Genomic DNA, 13,899 nt, shown 5'->3' on the forward strand with positions numbered 1-13,899 from the left:
AAGAGGAGAACGCAGGAAATCAAAAAGGTCTCTGTACAAAGGCAACGTCTTCTATACTGAGTTCCACAGCCTAGCTTTCTCCAAGTAGCTAATCTCTCCCAACCATTCCAGTCTGCCTAATCCTGGACCCTCTGCCCAAAGCTTTCAGTGGCTTCTTTCTATCCCCTATGTTAAAATAACTTCATTAGCTAGCCTTTCAAAATGACCTACAATAGGACCCAGTTTACTTTTAGCTTAACTACTCTCTATTTTCCTACACACTTCAAAGACCCAATTCAAGTTCAGATTCTTTACAAAACCTTTTTTCATTGATCTATTTCATCATCACCTGTGCCCACCCATGGCATCTTATGTATGCAAGACACTGTGCTTTGTGCCCTGATTCCATCCCTCTACCAAACTTAACCTCCTTCAGGGTGGGTCCTATCTTATGCTCTTCTCATAATAATGGTTTTGAATGGTTATTTTTAAAGTTTGAGAGCATGTCATTTTGTTTTTTCTTCTTTTTCTTTTAAGTGACAGTATGGAAGAATATCGTTCAGTTAATTGCCAATAAAAATATGTTCTAAGGGATCCCACTTAGTTTGCAACATGAGTCTCATTTGCAATGCATAAAACTATCCTGTATAAAATGTTGGGGGTGGAGCAAATGGGTCAGGGAACCACTAATAAAGTCCAAGTAATTTAGATTTCTCCTCTTCATCTCTTCCAGAGAAACTGTTGTAAGATTATGAACATTTTTAAACATTCTGGTTTTATCAAATAGAGATAAATCGATTTTGTGACCTAGGAATATGGAGTCAATATGTAAGACCATGTTGGCAAAATCCAATCGGCACATAATTAGTTCTGTTAGCATTCTCTTTCTTAATCAGATATCATCTGCTTTCATGATATTTATCACTTTAATTTATTGTTAGTTTATCTAAATCTTCCATGTTATTTCTTTAAACCAAAAACTCTTTGAAGGCATTAAGTCTAATGTAAATAAAACTCAGGATTAATCATGTTGTTTTTCATTTCCTTTTTCAGAACTTTCTAGAAGTCTACTGAAGCAGATTAAATAGTCATTGCTTCCTTGCCTATCCCACTGGAATTCTACTTCATAGCCTGAGTGCTTAGATCTCTGTCAATGTACTTGTTTGAATGTCCATTACACTTGGAAAGTAGATCATTCAGATATCAATTTACTTTGGGAAGGGGCTACAATAGAGGAGGGGGCGAAGTTGTGTAGGAATCAAAAGGACCTCAGAGCTATGATGGACATTTCAGGATCATCTAATCCTGTATTTCAAAAAGTTTGTGAAGAGTAAAGTCTCCACAGACAAGTGAATTAGAACTCACTGCTGAAAAGAACATTAAACAGGATTCTTCTCTATTGGAGGCTTTGTACGTCTTCATTAAAATGCTGGTTTGCACTGTGAATGTCACAGGGCTGGGGACAGAAGAGAGACCATGCAGCCCCGGCTGCTTTCATCTCAGTGGGCCTGGCCATTTTATGTGAAAGTTCGGGGCTGGCATTCCCAGAGATATTCTGGCAAGTGAGACTTACCCAGTCCTTGATCTGCTGCTGCTTTAATTCCTATGACCTTTTTGGTCATGTAGACTTGCTTGGTAATTCCCTGATGTAACAGACTCCTAGACAGACATTCTTCTCATTATTCTAGACCGATGTTCTTTTTGTCTGGTTACTGCCTCATCATCTTTTACATTCAAGTCCAGAAACTCATTTACTCTGAGGCATTATATGAACCTCTAAACTAGATAAATACCCTCTGATTAACATCAACTAATAGGCATTGTGATTAGTTTTAATGTTGGGCTCCCCACTTGACAGTAAACTCCATGATCTCATTGACATTGTACATCTCACTCATTTCTGTGCCCTGCAAATCTCAGGTACTCAAGAAACTGTCAAAACAAAATAATAGTTGTAAGAAGTAATCCAAAATTACATGGGTAGTTTAACTTGAGGACTGTTTTGAAAGATGTGAGGTTTGTGTTTAGGCCTTGAATCTGGACCTCTTTCTTGGCCAAGTGAGTTAACCTGCATCACCCTTTCCTTATCTCTAAAGGAAAATAGTGCTCCATTCTCACGTAGTTGTCACGGATAGGGCGATATTAAGAAGATTTGATACACTATAGCGTCCTGCACAGAATGAACAACGTTTTTAAACAAAAACAGGCCTTGGTTAAACGTAACTGAACATCTTATTTGTTTTAAGTCTTACTTCACACCAAGCTTATGCCGCTAAATCACAATAGAAAGAATAGAAAAATATTGAAGAAGCCAAGTGGCTTTATAATTAATCATCTAGCAAATACTTCCTTCAGGTAGACTTTTGCCAAGAATTACTTTTCAGCTCTTCTTCTGATCCTAAATAATACCAGAAAGGATCGCATTGCCTATCTTATTGCTCAAATCTAATCTCCAAGCAAAATTAATATATCTGAGTTAGTGTTGATATGTTCCCATGATAACTTAAGATGCAAATTGGTTCTAGGAGCCATTTATACATTATGCAGAAAGATCAGCAGTCATCTTCCAAGTTTCGAGATGCTCGAGATTTCTGGTTAATTGCCAATTTGAGTTACAGATGCCATTTCCATTACATTGCAAATTTAAAAACAGACACTTACTGTTGGACTATTTAGGTCAGGAGGTGTAGACATGTCCCCAAACAAATCCATCTGGTCAACACCCTTGAAAAAGTATTTGGATTAGATTCAGATGTGTCTACTAAAAAATAGTACTTTGTATATTGTTGTAATTGTTTCCTAAACTAAGACTTAGGAAAACCATTGTCACAATTTTATTTTTATTTAACTAATACAGATTTGATATTAGGCTATTTAGGTCTGGAAGTGTAGACATGTTCCCAAACAAATCCATCTGATCCACACTCTTAAAAAAGTCTTTGGATTAGATTCAAATGTGTCTACTAAAAAGATTACTTTGTATCTTGACATAAATGTTGTACTAATGTTTAGGGAAATAGTTGTCATAATAGGACGTCCATACGTATTCAATGCAGATTTGGCATAAGCAACATCTATAGGAAGTAAACCTATGTTCAGGCAAATAAGAATCATAAAAAATAACATACATACCAATTTTAGTTTGTTAGCTTGGTCATCAAGGGTCAGGAGGGTCTCACTCCCGTTCTGAAAAGATGGCAAATGTTTAAGGGTGACTTTTCTTATAGAATTTAATTTCTTAGTGTATTGGTTTGCTAAGCAGTTATGATTTTGGCACTGGCCATTCAACTGTACATCTTCTATGGCTAGGGGAATCATGAACACATGGTCATAAGCTGGTGGGGGAGCATGCTTGGACAGGTAGCAAACAAGGACTTATACACATCACATGTGCAATTCATAAGACATAAAGACGCAGTTTTACCTCTACTGCCTTGTTGGCTTCTTCCATCTAAAAAGAAAGACACAAATTCAGTGATCTTAGTAATTACAGTTAAAGGGAGTTAAATTAGTATATATATATATATATATATATATATATATATATATATATACAGTTATACACACACACACACACACACACACACACACACACGTATGGGTTCACTGGCACAAGGCAAGAGAGAGTCTTGCATATTATTTCTGCCCTACATTTCCTGGCCTGCCCTTTTCATATCAATACTAGATTTGAATACAGTTTCTGAGCTTAAATTTGGTCGACCTGTATAGTCCTTAGAACCAATGTGAAGCTTGTGGGGACAGATAACAAAAGTCAGGAACAGAAAATCAGGTACCTAACTATAACATCCATCAATTGCTGTATTGGAAAAATAGACGATACATTTCTATACTTTCTATACTTTGAAGAGCCACAAAGAAGTCAACTCTGCAGACATGCCATATATTTATTTACATAATGTTCAAACATGGTCCTGAATATAGTCTTAAGTGTAACAGAGCCAATATTGGGTAATACTTGCCTTTTTCTTTTCTTCTTCCTTTTTCTTTACATTATAGATAACTTGAAAGAGGTCTTTAAGATCAACAACTAATGGCTCAGCCTAAAGCAAGAAAAAGCATCTTTATGAGTATTTTAACCTTACTATTTTCTTCTCTTTGTCCCCATTAGTTCTGATTAGTACTGTTTCTTCCTTTCTCTTAAAGTTCCTTACTATCCTCCCCCGGTTTAGAGGGAATCACCACTACCTCAATCCCCACTGCCAGATACATACAGGCCGGCAGAGTTAATAAGTATTTAAACAAAACAAGAAGGATCATGATAGTGTTCCAACTGCTTCAGGATTTTTGGGAATCATTCACTATTGTTCTAAAATCAACATTCACCTTAGGAGAAAGTCCATTCTAACAATCCTTGTCCATACACAATATGGGTGCCAATGACATTTAAAAATGATTCCTGGGGCACCTGGGTGGCTCGGTCGGTTCAGCAACAGACTCTTGATTTCAGCTCAGGTCATGATCTCACAGTTTGTGGGTTTGAGCCCCACGTTGGGCTCTGCACTGGCAGCACGGAACCTGCTTGGGATTCTCTGTCTCTGTCTCTGTCTCTCTCTATCTTTGCCTCTCTCTGTCTTTCTCTCTCAGAATAAATAAATAAGCATGAAAAATGATTCCTAAGACCAATAAAGATAGTCATCTTCCGAGTCACTGTTTAGTTCTCCTACATCTAACTGTCTCTAGCAAGCTCTCTAGTTGAGTGACAGACACTCTACGATGAACTGAGGACAAGTCTCCCTCCAGGTGTATCTCAAGGCTTGGAGCTTACCTGTTGTCCTGTTTTTATGGCAAAAAACTGATGCTGGCCTTCTCCTCCACACACATAACCAAATGCCCGGTTGTCTGTCACATCACGGGCAATGAAAGAAATTTTATTTACTGGGTGTTCATGCTCTATTACCTGAAAAATAAACATAAAAAATGTTTTATTGCTCAAACTAGAATCTATTTATATGGCAGCACGATGAAGCATCAGATATTTGGGCGTATATAAAAAAGCCAAAACACTTGAAGAAAGAAATTTTTGCCTCTGGTTGAAGGTTAGAGCTACATTTATTCTTGTTAGTAAGGGCTCCAAAAGGAACAAAGAGGAGAAAACAGAAGTGGGAAAAACACTTCCTAGAATATTGATACTTGATTGTCTCCATCCCAAAGATATGATGCCACATAGCAAGAAAGGATTGAGGACTGTATTAGGAGACCACGAATTTCTAAAGCAAAGATGGCACATTTCATTGCTAAACCATCTATGTGGGTCGACTTTCCCAACTCAAAGTCAAACTTAGGTGAACAGCATAACTAAGTTCGTTATGGGATCTTTCGACAATGGCTCTGAGTGGCCAGGAAATCATCTGAAGTATTGTTAGAACAATCATCCCCAGAACATTCTGCAAGTTGCCAAATGCTCGTATCAGGTTTTTCCCATGTCCACCTCACTATCCACGAGTTGCCTGGGGCAGGGGGTTATTGGTTTAGTGGTGCCTTCCCATCTATTCCCTCCACTCCCCTTTGTCTTGATCCTTTCAAGCACACAGCAGGGCTCAACCCTTCAAGGATATCTGTAGGTGGTCATAACATACCTTAGTTTTTGTCTAGATGCCTAAGGCCACTGGAGAGTATACACTGGATATCTTAGAAGGTTTGGGGAGCAAGGGAATGCTTGAGGGAAACCTGCCACCACTCTCTGATGGGCTTGGGAAGATAACACTTGAGAGATGAGGGACAAGAGAAACAGCAGTGCACAAGGACGAGCAGGGTAAGTGAGCGGCTGCCAGGGTTCCAAGGCTTTGTATTGGACCAGTGGATTTTGCATGATAGATAACAGACATCTCTACGAAGGGATGGTTGATAATTGGAGGTATCCCAATAGTACGTTAATACAACAGAGTACCTTGATTTACAGAAACGCAAATGAGCTACAAATAACATTTTAAGTAAATACATCTCATGATGTTATGTTGAGCAGAGAAAAAAGTCCCAGAGAACCTGTAGTATGACAGTTTTTTGATACGGTGGCAGAAAAACAAACAAAATAAGTAATACCTTTCATATGCGGTCAAACAACAGCAACCACAAGTAAATGAACAAGTTTATACCTACAGGATGAGAGATTATAACTGCAGGTGAGGAAGAAGGGAAAAGAGAGAAGAAAGAAAAGGTAGATGTGTTACAGATAATATTCTAGCTTCGGGTTAGCCAGTAAGTTTGCAGGTAATCAATATATTAAAATGAGACCCAGGCATAGACCTATGACAGCTTCACAAACCAGGAAGTAGGGTTAATCTAGTTCTGTGTACTTGAGGTCTAAAAAATGCCGAAGTGATATTTATAGCATATCTGTGTTTATGCTATATCTGTGTTTATGGAGGCTCACATCCATTACAGAGAATAAATTTCAAAATAAAGTGTCTTGACTCCTCAGTTCCTACCCTATTTTCTGCCTGTTTTCTCTAGAAAAGTAACATGTATTATTATTTTTTTCCCCCACAGAATTTTGAAAAGGGAAACAGAGAACTGAGAGTTAAGTCACATCGTTTGTGAGACTCAGGTGGTCAGAAAGGTGTCAGTGAAAGCGGATTCTTACCCCAGTTTTCTCATCAATTATTTTTATCCCAGAAAGGGAAATGTTGACCCAGATCCTTTGTTTGTGTTGTCCCTGAGACCGACCAGCTGCCGCCATTCCCTGATGAGAGTGGGAAAACAAGAAAAATCTAGTTAAAACTACCCTATGATGCTTTGGATACTAAATCATTTAAAAGATAGTTTTATTTTCAGCCTGGTTTGCCATCTATGAAAGGATTAGGCACCTTTCAGAATAGATGCAGAATGAAATAGAAGACACTGAGCCAGGACATCGTGAGTTAGCTGCGTGAACTTGGATAAGTCCTTCCGATTCTCTCGGCTTCAGAATAGTCACTGGTAAACACAAGACTGAATTAGACCTTCAAAGATGTTCCTTCTAGGTCTTGTCTTACTTAACAATTATTTATTAGGTTCACATAGTGACAGTACTAGAATTTAAAAATTAAAAAAACCAAAAGGCTAATACTGAAGAGCCATAGTTTCCAAATAGAGACCTGAATTTTATTTATTTTTAGAATATTTAAAAATTGTTTAAATCTTTATTTATTTTTGAGAGAGAGAGAGGCAGAGTGTGAGCAGGGGAGGGGCAGCGAGAGAGGGAGACACAGAATCTGAAGCAGGCTCCGGGCTCTGAGCTGTCAGCACAGAGCCCGATGTGGGGCTCAAACTCACAAACTGCGAGATCATGACCTGAGCTGAAGTAGGACGCTTAAGTGACTGAGCCACCCAGGTGCCCCTAGAGACCTGAATTTTATCCGAATACTTCCAGGACCTAAAACTTGATTTGCCCAAAGGAAAAGGCATCTAGAGTCCCGCAATACTTGATTAAGCCAGGTCTTTAGAACAGCAGACAAAATATGTGAACAAAGTCATGTTTCCTCATAAAATGAGGTACCACAGGATCAATTATGTGATTAGAAATGTTTTTCTTTCAAATAATTGAGATATAGGTAAACACAAAATTCTGATATACTTCCCGCTGTTGGATATTTGCGTAAGATGGAGACAAAGCATGCTTTCCCCTTTTACCTTTAGTTTCATCATAGAATCTTGGCTCATTTTATCCCCTCTTGCATCGGGCACATCATCAATGCCAATCAGCTTGGCCTTATATTTTACACCATCACCTTTGAATCTGGCCAAAAGATACTCATCTGTCTTTTCAGAGCCTGAGGAGGGGGGGAAAAAAGGATAAAATTTATCTAGGATAAAATTTATGAATGTCTTTAAATATCATCCCCAGGGTATGACCAAGTATGTTCCAGAATCTCCAAATCTGAGTAGTATAAATACTGGTCATATTACAGTTGATCAACTATGCAATGTTCTCTCTTTCTTCCTACTTCCTTTGAGTAAAAGCATGTTCTGTGATACTGTATATGGTGTTGGGGTGGAGAAAAAATAAACTCTTAAAGGTACAAAATGGACTGAATTATGGGAAATTTATGGAAATATATGGGGTGGGATTTGGGGATATCCTTCATCATAATTAAAAAAAATATCTTTAAAAGGAAGTAAGGAGGATAATGCCTTTTTTTTAAATAAAGAAAAATAAGCCATTTCTCTATTTGTTAACATTTTGAACTGTCAATAAAGCAGAAGAAAATTGTGAGTAAATTCCTTTGAAAATTATTAAGATTATTATCTCATCTTTATAACTTCTTTTGCTTTTCTTGAAAAGACTGTTTAGTCTCATTCCCATAGCTAACGTATACTAGCAAAAGGCAAACAAACCAGGGCACATTCTCAAACTACGAATGATTAAGGATTCTGGCACTTTCTGGTGGTACTTCAGGTCAAGAGAACAGGGTCTAATAAAATAAAGATCTTGGTTTTTGAAAAACGGCTACTTCAGTAAAGCAAAGTGGTGAACAGGTTCCTGAAAGATAATCAAAGAATAATTGATAGTTGTGTTTATCAACCAAACAAGCTGCTATGAACGCTCCCCAGCAAGATCCAAGTTGGAGCAATCACCCCATCCAGACACAGGTCTTATTCGAAGTGGAGCAAACTAATCTCTGCCAAAGTCCAACCTTCCTGCTGAGGAGAACCTGACATGAGGCGGAGGTTGAAGTGAGGCAAGGGCCAGCTCTTGCTTCATTTACCCCGAGCCTCACATTTCTTCAGAGGTAGCCAACCCGTGCTCCCCTCAGCGGCCTCAAGAGGATTGCTCCATACCTTTCTTTTTTTCCTTCTTCGACGGTGCTTTTGGTGCAGCCTGTTGGTCAGGCTGACCATTAGTTGTGCTCGTTTCTACTTCGTTAGACATGGCAAGAAGGCAGACAGCCAACTCCAGCACCAGCAGAGGCTAGTGACACCAGGCGATCCCCGCAGTCTCAAACGAACATAACCTGCTACAGATACCTGTAGGCAGAGTTTAGAGGCATAATGAGATCGTAAGACAGCAAATCCAGACTTTGTGCTAAAAGGCTTATAGGGGCGCCTGGGTGGCGCAGTCGGTTAAGCGTCCGACTTCAGCCAGGTCACGATCTCGCGGTCTGTGAGTTCGAGCCCCGCGTCAGGCTCTGGGCTGATGGCTCGGAGCCTGGAGCCTGTTTCCGATTCTGTGTCTCCCTCTCTCTCTGCCCCTCCCCCGTTCATGCTCTGTCTCTCTCTGTCCCAAAAATAAATAAAAAATGTTAAAAGGCTTATAACCAGTGATTTAGGAGTGTATTTCTTCACACTCATTTTGTTCTTTCTGAATAAACAAACAGACTGAATTCTGAAGAGGAGCGGGTAGGACTGTTTCCTTTGTAGTTTCCAAAATGGAAAGAGGGTGTTTACTAGATTTTTAAAAAATTTTTTTTCTTTAATGCTTTTATTTATTTATTTATTTATTTATTTATTTATTTTTTTGAGACAGAGAGAGACAGAGCATGAGCAGGGGAGGGGCAGAGAGAGAGGGAGACACAGAATCTGAAGCAGGGTCCAGGCTCTGAACGGGCAGCACAGAGCCCGACGTGGGGCCCGAACTCATGGACTGCGAGATCATGACCTGAGCTGAAGTCAGACGCTTAACCGACTGAGCCACCCAGGCGTCCCCTAGATTTTTTTTTTTAAAGCAATCTAGTAACATTTAATGATTACCTACCTAAGTAGTTTGCGTTGGAATTTTGGCATAAAAATCTAGTATTAAAGGTAGGGATCAAAATGTGTCACACATACAGAAATAGGGTTTCATAGCAAAACAGAAATATTTTGGCATTTGAAATTGGACAGTAATGAATCCTGGTTCTTCAAAAACCCATTTAGTTGCAAAGGCAGTGTCAGGAATAGCGTTATAAACTTTATCTTATTCCCATTGATAAATATAGATTTTTTATGTATTAAGATTCTGGAGATGGCTTCCAGGGCTATCTAACCGCTATACTTTAAAAGACAAGCATTTGTGACATTAACACTTAAACGTATCAGGGGATGAATGAATTTACGGGATGTCTATTGTGCAATTCATTGAGCGTAAATACTTTTATGCTACTATTTAGCCTTATTATCCTCAAGGAAGTTGTGGTATGTGCTCTTATAAAACTTCTCTATGTATCATGGTAGGTAAAACAGAAAAACTCAGAGTCACTGTAAATACATGGAAGTGAACTAATGTTTCTAAAGGTTTTTTCACGTCCCAGGAGTCAAAGTTTCTACACAGCTTCTGAGAGAGCTAGAGAAAGTTTAACCTTCTACATGGACTGAAGACCAGAGGCACAGCCGAGCCATTCATAGTTTTGTAATCGTGTTAAGACCACCCATGGACTGTGATGCCTGGGTGGCTCAGTTGGTTGAGCATCCAATTTCGACTCAGGTCATGATCTCGAGATTTGTGAGTTTTAGCCCCAGAGCCTTCTTCAGATGTTCTGTCCCCCTCCCTCTCTGCCCCTTCCCTGCTTGTACGCTCTTTCTCAACAACAAATAAAAGAAAAAAAAAAGAAAAAAAAAAAAAGACCATTCGCTGACTGGTACATTCCTCCCACCCCAAAAAAGCTTAATTCTGTTGTTAAAGCATCCATTTATTTGAACTTTTTAAATTCAAGGACCAAGTCCACCCAAAGAAATACATGCTACTTTATAGATAACTAAAGGATAAAATTTTTGAGGCTCCATCAGCCTAAATTGCACTTTGCTTACTTCATAAATGTCAACATGTTTTCCCCAAGGTCAGTTCTTCATCTCTCCCTCCATGAGTCTTTAAATGGTCTTTATAGTCTTAATAGTCTTTAAAAACATATATATACAGAAATCTATGTATGACTGTTACCTGAATGATTTAAACTGGAGATTTCATTGTTAATTTTGCTCAAAGGTACCTGACTGTTAAGCAGTCAGGGAGACAATCTCTTTACAGGTTAAAGTCTTACATAGCAGAGGACCCAAAGCCCTGTTTACTCAAGACTTAGTCGGGGGCCAGGTATTAGTAGGTTACTCAGAGTAACCCTATGAGTATTTTGCTAGGAAAAGCCAAGGCACGGGGTTTTTAAACTATACAGCTGCTGGGGCGCCTGGGTGGCTCAGTCAACTGGACGTCTGACTTCGGCCTACGTCGTGATCCCGCTGGTCCCAAGTTCTAGCCCTACGTCGGGCTCTGTGCTGACAGCTTGGAGCCTGGAGCCTGTTTCAGATTCTGGGTCTCCTTCTCTCTCTCTCTCTGCTCCTCCCCCACTCACACTCTCTCTCTCTCTCTCTCTCAAAAATAAATAAAAACATTAAAAAAAAAAAAAACAACTATAGAGCTGCTAAGAGGTAGAACCTGGGTCTAACCCAGGATGTCTGGCCCCAAGTTCCTCTCATGTTACGCTAATGGATCTCCTCTGAGAAGCCTCCTACTAGCTACTGAGATGAGCTGTTACATAGATGTAGTGACCCCTAAAAAAGACATTTCCAAATTCTAACCCTCGAACCTTTGAGTTTGTCCTTATTTGGGGAAAAGGTATTTGCAGTTGTAAGTAAAGATCTTGACTTGGGATCATCCTGGACTTAGGGAGGGCCCTAAACCCCGTAACAGATGTCCTTATAAGAGAAAGGCAAAGGGATATTTGAAACAAAGAGACACACAAAAGAGAAGGTAATGTGAGTATGGAGGTAAAGAGTGGATTGACACATCTACAAAGCAGGAATGCCAAGGATTGCCAATGTCCACCAGAAGCCGGGAGAGAAACATGGAACGCGTTCTCCCTCAGATCTTCCGGAAGAAGCAAACCCTGCTGACACCTTGATTTGGGGCTTCTGGTCTCAGGACTGTAAGGAAATGGGTTTCCGTGGTTTGAAGCCACCTCATTTTTGGTGTTTTGTTATGGCAGCCCTAGGAAACGAATACACCTCTATTTTGTGTGCCTTGACTGGTTTCAGTGGTTCCCAAGATTTGTCTCCTGGTGACACGATAAATCTCCTAGTCATATACACACTCTTCCAATTCCAGGAAACTGATAGTTATTTCCTTAACTTCAGAGAATTTATTCCAATTCAAGAGGATATTTGCCCATATTTACATCAGGAGGTGAGACTACACTCTGACCTAAGGAGATACAGGGACAGGCCCTTTCCTTTATAAGTTGCTCAGATCTTATCTTAGAAATAAGGACCCTGTAAGTCCTCCAGTCATCATCTCGTGATCCTTTCATGATTAAACATTTCAACTTAATAGTCTCCTACCCTCTTCTTTTTCTTCCCTTTCTCTCAAAGGACTGTTCATCTCAACTCTACTCTCAGAAACTCAACTTCAGCTGCTGATGGGTCTCCTGACCAAATCCAATCACTTTGCTGTTCGGCCTTTGGGGGTATCTGATTGCATATATCAGATACCTCTACCTTTTTCTGAGCCTTTTCTTTCCCTTCTTTTCGCTCCCATGACAACCTTGGTGCTCCAGTCCATGGCTAGTGTTTGGCTAGTCCATGGCTCCAGTCCATGGCTAGCACCATGGGGTGCTCCACCCCATGGCTATTGGGGTGATCTGGATTTGTCTGGATTTGTTTGTTTTTTTAAGTAATGAAGTTCTAAATTTTAGAATAACATTGGAAGCTTTCCTGCTTGGTCTTGGGGCTCCCCTTGCATTTAGCACAAAGACTTAGATGCTTTTGTTTTGTTTGTGAGATTCTTAAATATTTTGCCCCTTCTTATCTTCAATCTCCTTTGTTTTCATTTTTGTAGAGCAAGCCCATATGTCTCATTTCTTTTAGAGTATTATTTGCTTTTGGATCCCTTACCTTTTCAAATATGCCAAATGCCCCTCTCCCCTACATCCAGCCCATCCAAGTTACCTATTTGTCCCTGAAGACAGTAGGTAAGACCTCTTCCTGAAGCCTCCCCACTTTCCCTCCAGTTCAGCTTAAAATAATCTGGGTAAAAGAGTTCCTTGGCCATCTTTGGAGCCCAATATTGTACTTTTCTGTAAGATATAATTTCTGATAATAAAATATTTAGGTTATTAAATTTGGCAAATTTTATTCTAAAGTGAGAATATTTAAATTTTTAATGTTTATTTATTTTGGAGAGAGAAAGAGAGAGAGAGCTGGGAAGGGCAGAGAGAGGGAGACACAGCCTCTGAAACAAGCTCCAGGCTCTTAGCTGCCAGCACAGAGCCCGACGCGGGGCTTGAACTCACAAGCTGCGAGATCATGACCTGAGCCGAAGCCGGACGCCCAACCAACTGAGCCACCCAGGCGCCCCTAAAGTGAGAATATTTTAAAGGAATTTGAGAAGTGCGACAAAACACTTTGAGGGGCTTGGGAGAGGGAATGGTGGTGTGCAGTTTAGTCGCAAAGGTGATTGTGCCACAACCTCACAGCTCAAGAACAGGTCTCAAATCTAGTGTTGGCAGACGGGGCCAAAATGGAAGGGTTCTAAAATTTTTTTTTTAATATTTATTTAATTTTGAGAGAGAGGGATAGACAAGGGGTGAGCAGGGGAGGGGCAGAGAGAGAGGGAGACACAGAATCTGAAGCAGGCTCCAGGCTTTGAGCTGTCTGCACAGAGCCTGAGCTCGAACCCACAAACCGAGATCATGTCCTGAGCCAAAGTCAGATGCTTAACCGACTGAGCCACCCGGATAACCCTGGAAGGGTTCTAACGTGAATGGTACTACCCTGGTTTTACAGCAAAAACTTCTCTTTTCAGACATTTAAGTACAACTTCTCACAGCATTGGAATTGTTTTAAAGGCAGTTGGTATCTTTTAATTATATCCTTCCACTGTTTAGGAATGAGCAAGGGGCAAGTTAGAAAAACATAATAGGGAGGAAAAAATTTTTTAGCATAAATTTCCTTAAGAAAAGGTATATAATGTTACAATAACAATGCAAACATAGGTTTGCATTGCAAGCCATGCCATTT

The 13,899-nt window shown here is 39.8% G+C and overlaps 1 protein-coding gene across 4 annotated transcripts in view; it reads right to left on the reverse strand.

Annotated features, from left to right (window-relative positions):
- The window catches only part of DAB2 (DAB adaptor protein 2), a 70,297-nt gene that overhangs the window by 13,227 nt on the left and 43,171 nt on the right, over positions 1–13,899 (reverse strand). For 3 of the 4 annotated variants that reach the window (XM_058718206.1, XM_058718215.1, XM_058718196.1), the window contains exons 2-9: positions 8,758–8,943; positions 7,609–7,748; positions 6,581–6,679; positions 4,766–4,897; positions 3,960–4,040; positions 3,404–3,430; positions 3,112–3,165; positions 2,641–2,703 (exon numbers count right to left, since the gene is read on the reverse strand). In XM_058718206.1, coding sequence (XP_058574189.1) covers positions 2,641–2,703; positions 3,112–3,165; positions 3,404–3,430; positions 3,960–4,040; positions 4,766–4,897; positions 6,581–6,679; positions 7,609–7,748; positions 8,758–8,848 — 687 coding nt within the window. In that variant the 5' untranslated portion in view covers positions 8,849–8,943. The remainder of the gene's footprint in view (positions 1–2,640; positions 2,704–3,111; positions 3,166–3,403; positions 3,431–3,959; positions 4,041–4,765; positions 4,898–6,580; positions 6,680–7,608; positions 7,749–8,757; positions 8,944–13,899) is intronic. The other variant, XM_058718224.1, reaches the window with a different exon arrangement.

Source organism: Neofelis nebulosa, chromosome 1 (assembly GCF_028018385.1).
Source record: "Neofelis nebulosa isolate mNeoNeb1 chromosome 1, mNeoNeb1.pri, whole genome shotgun sequence".
Lineage (NCBI taxonomy): Eukaryota > Metazoa > Chordata > Mammalia > Carnivora > Felidae > Neofelis > Neofelis nebulosa.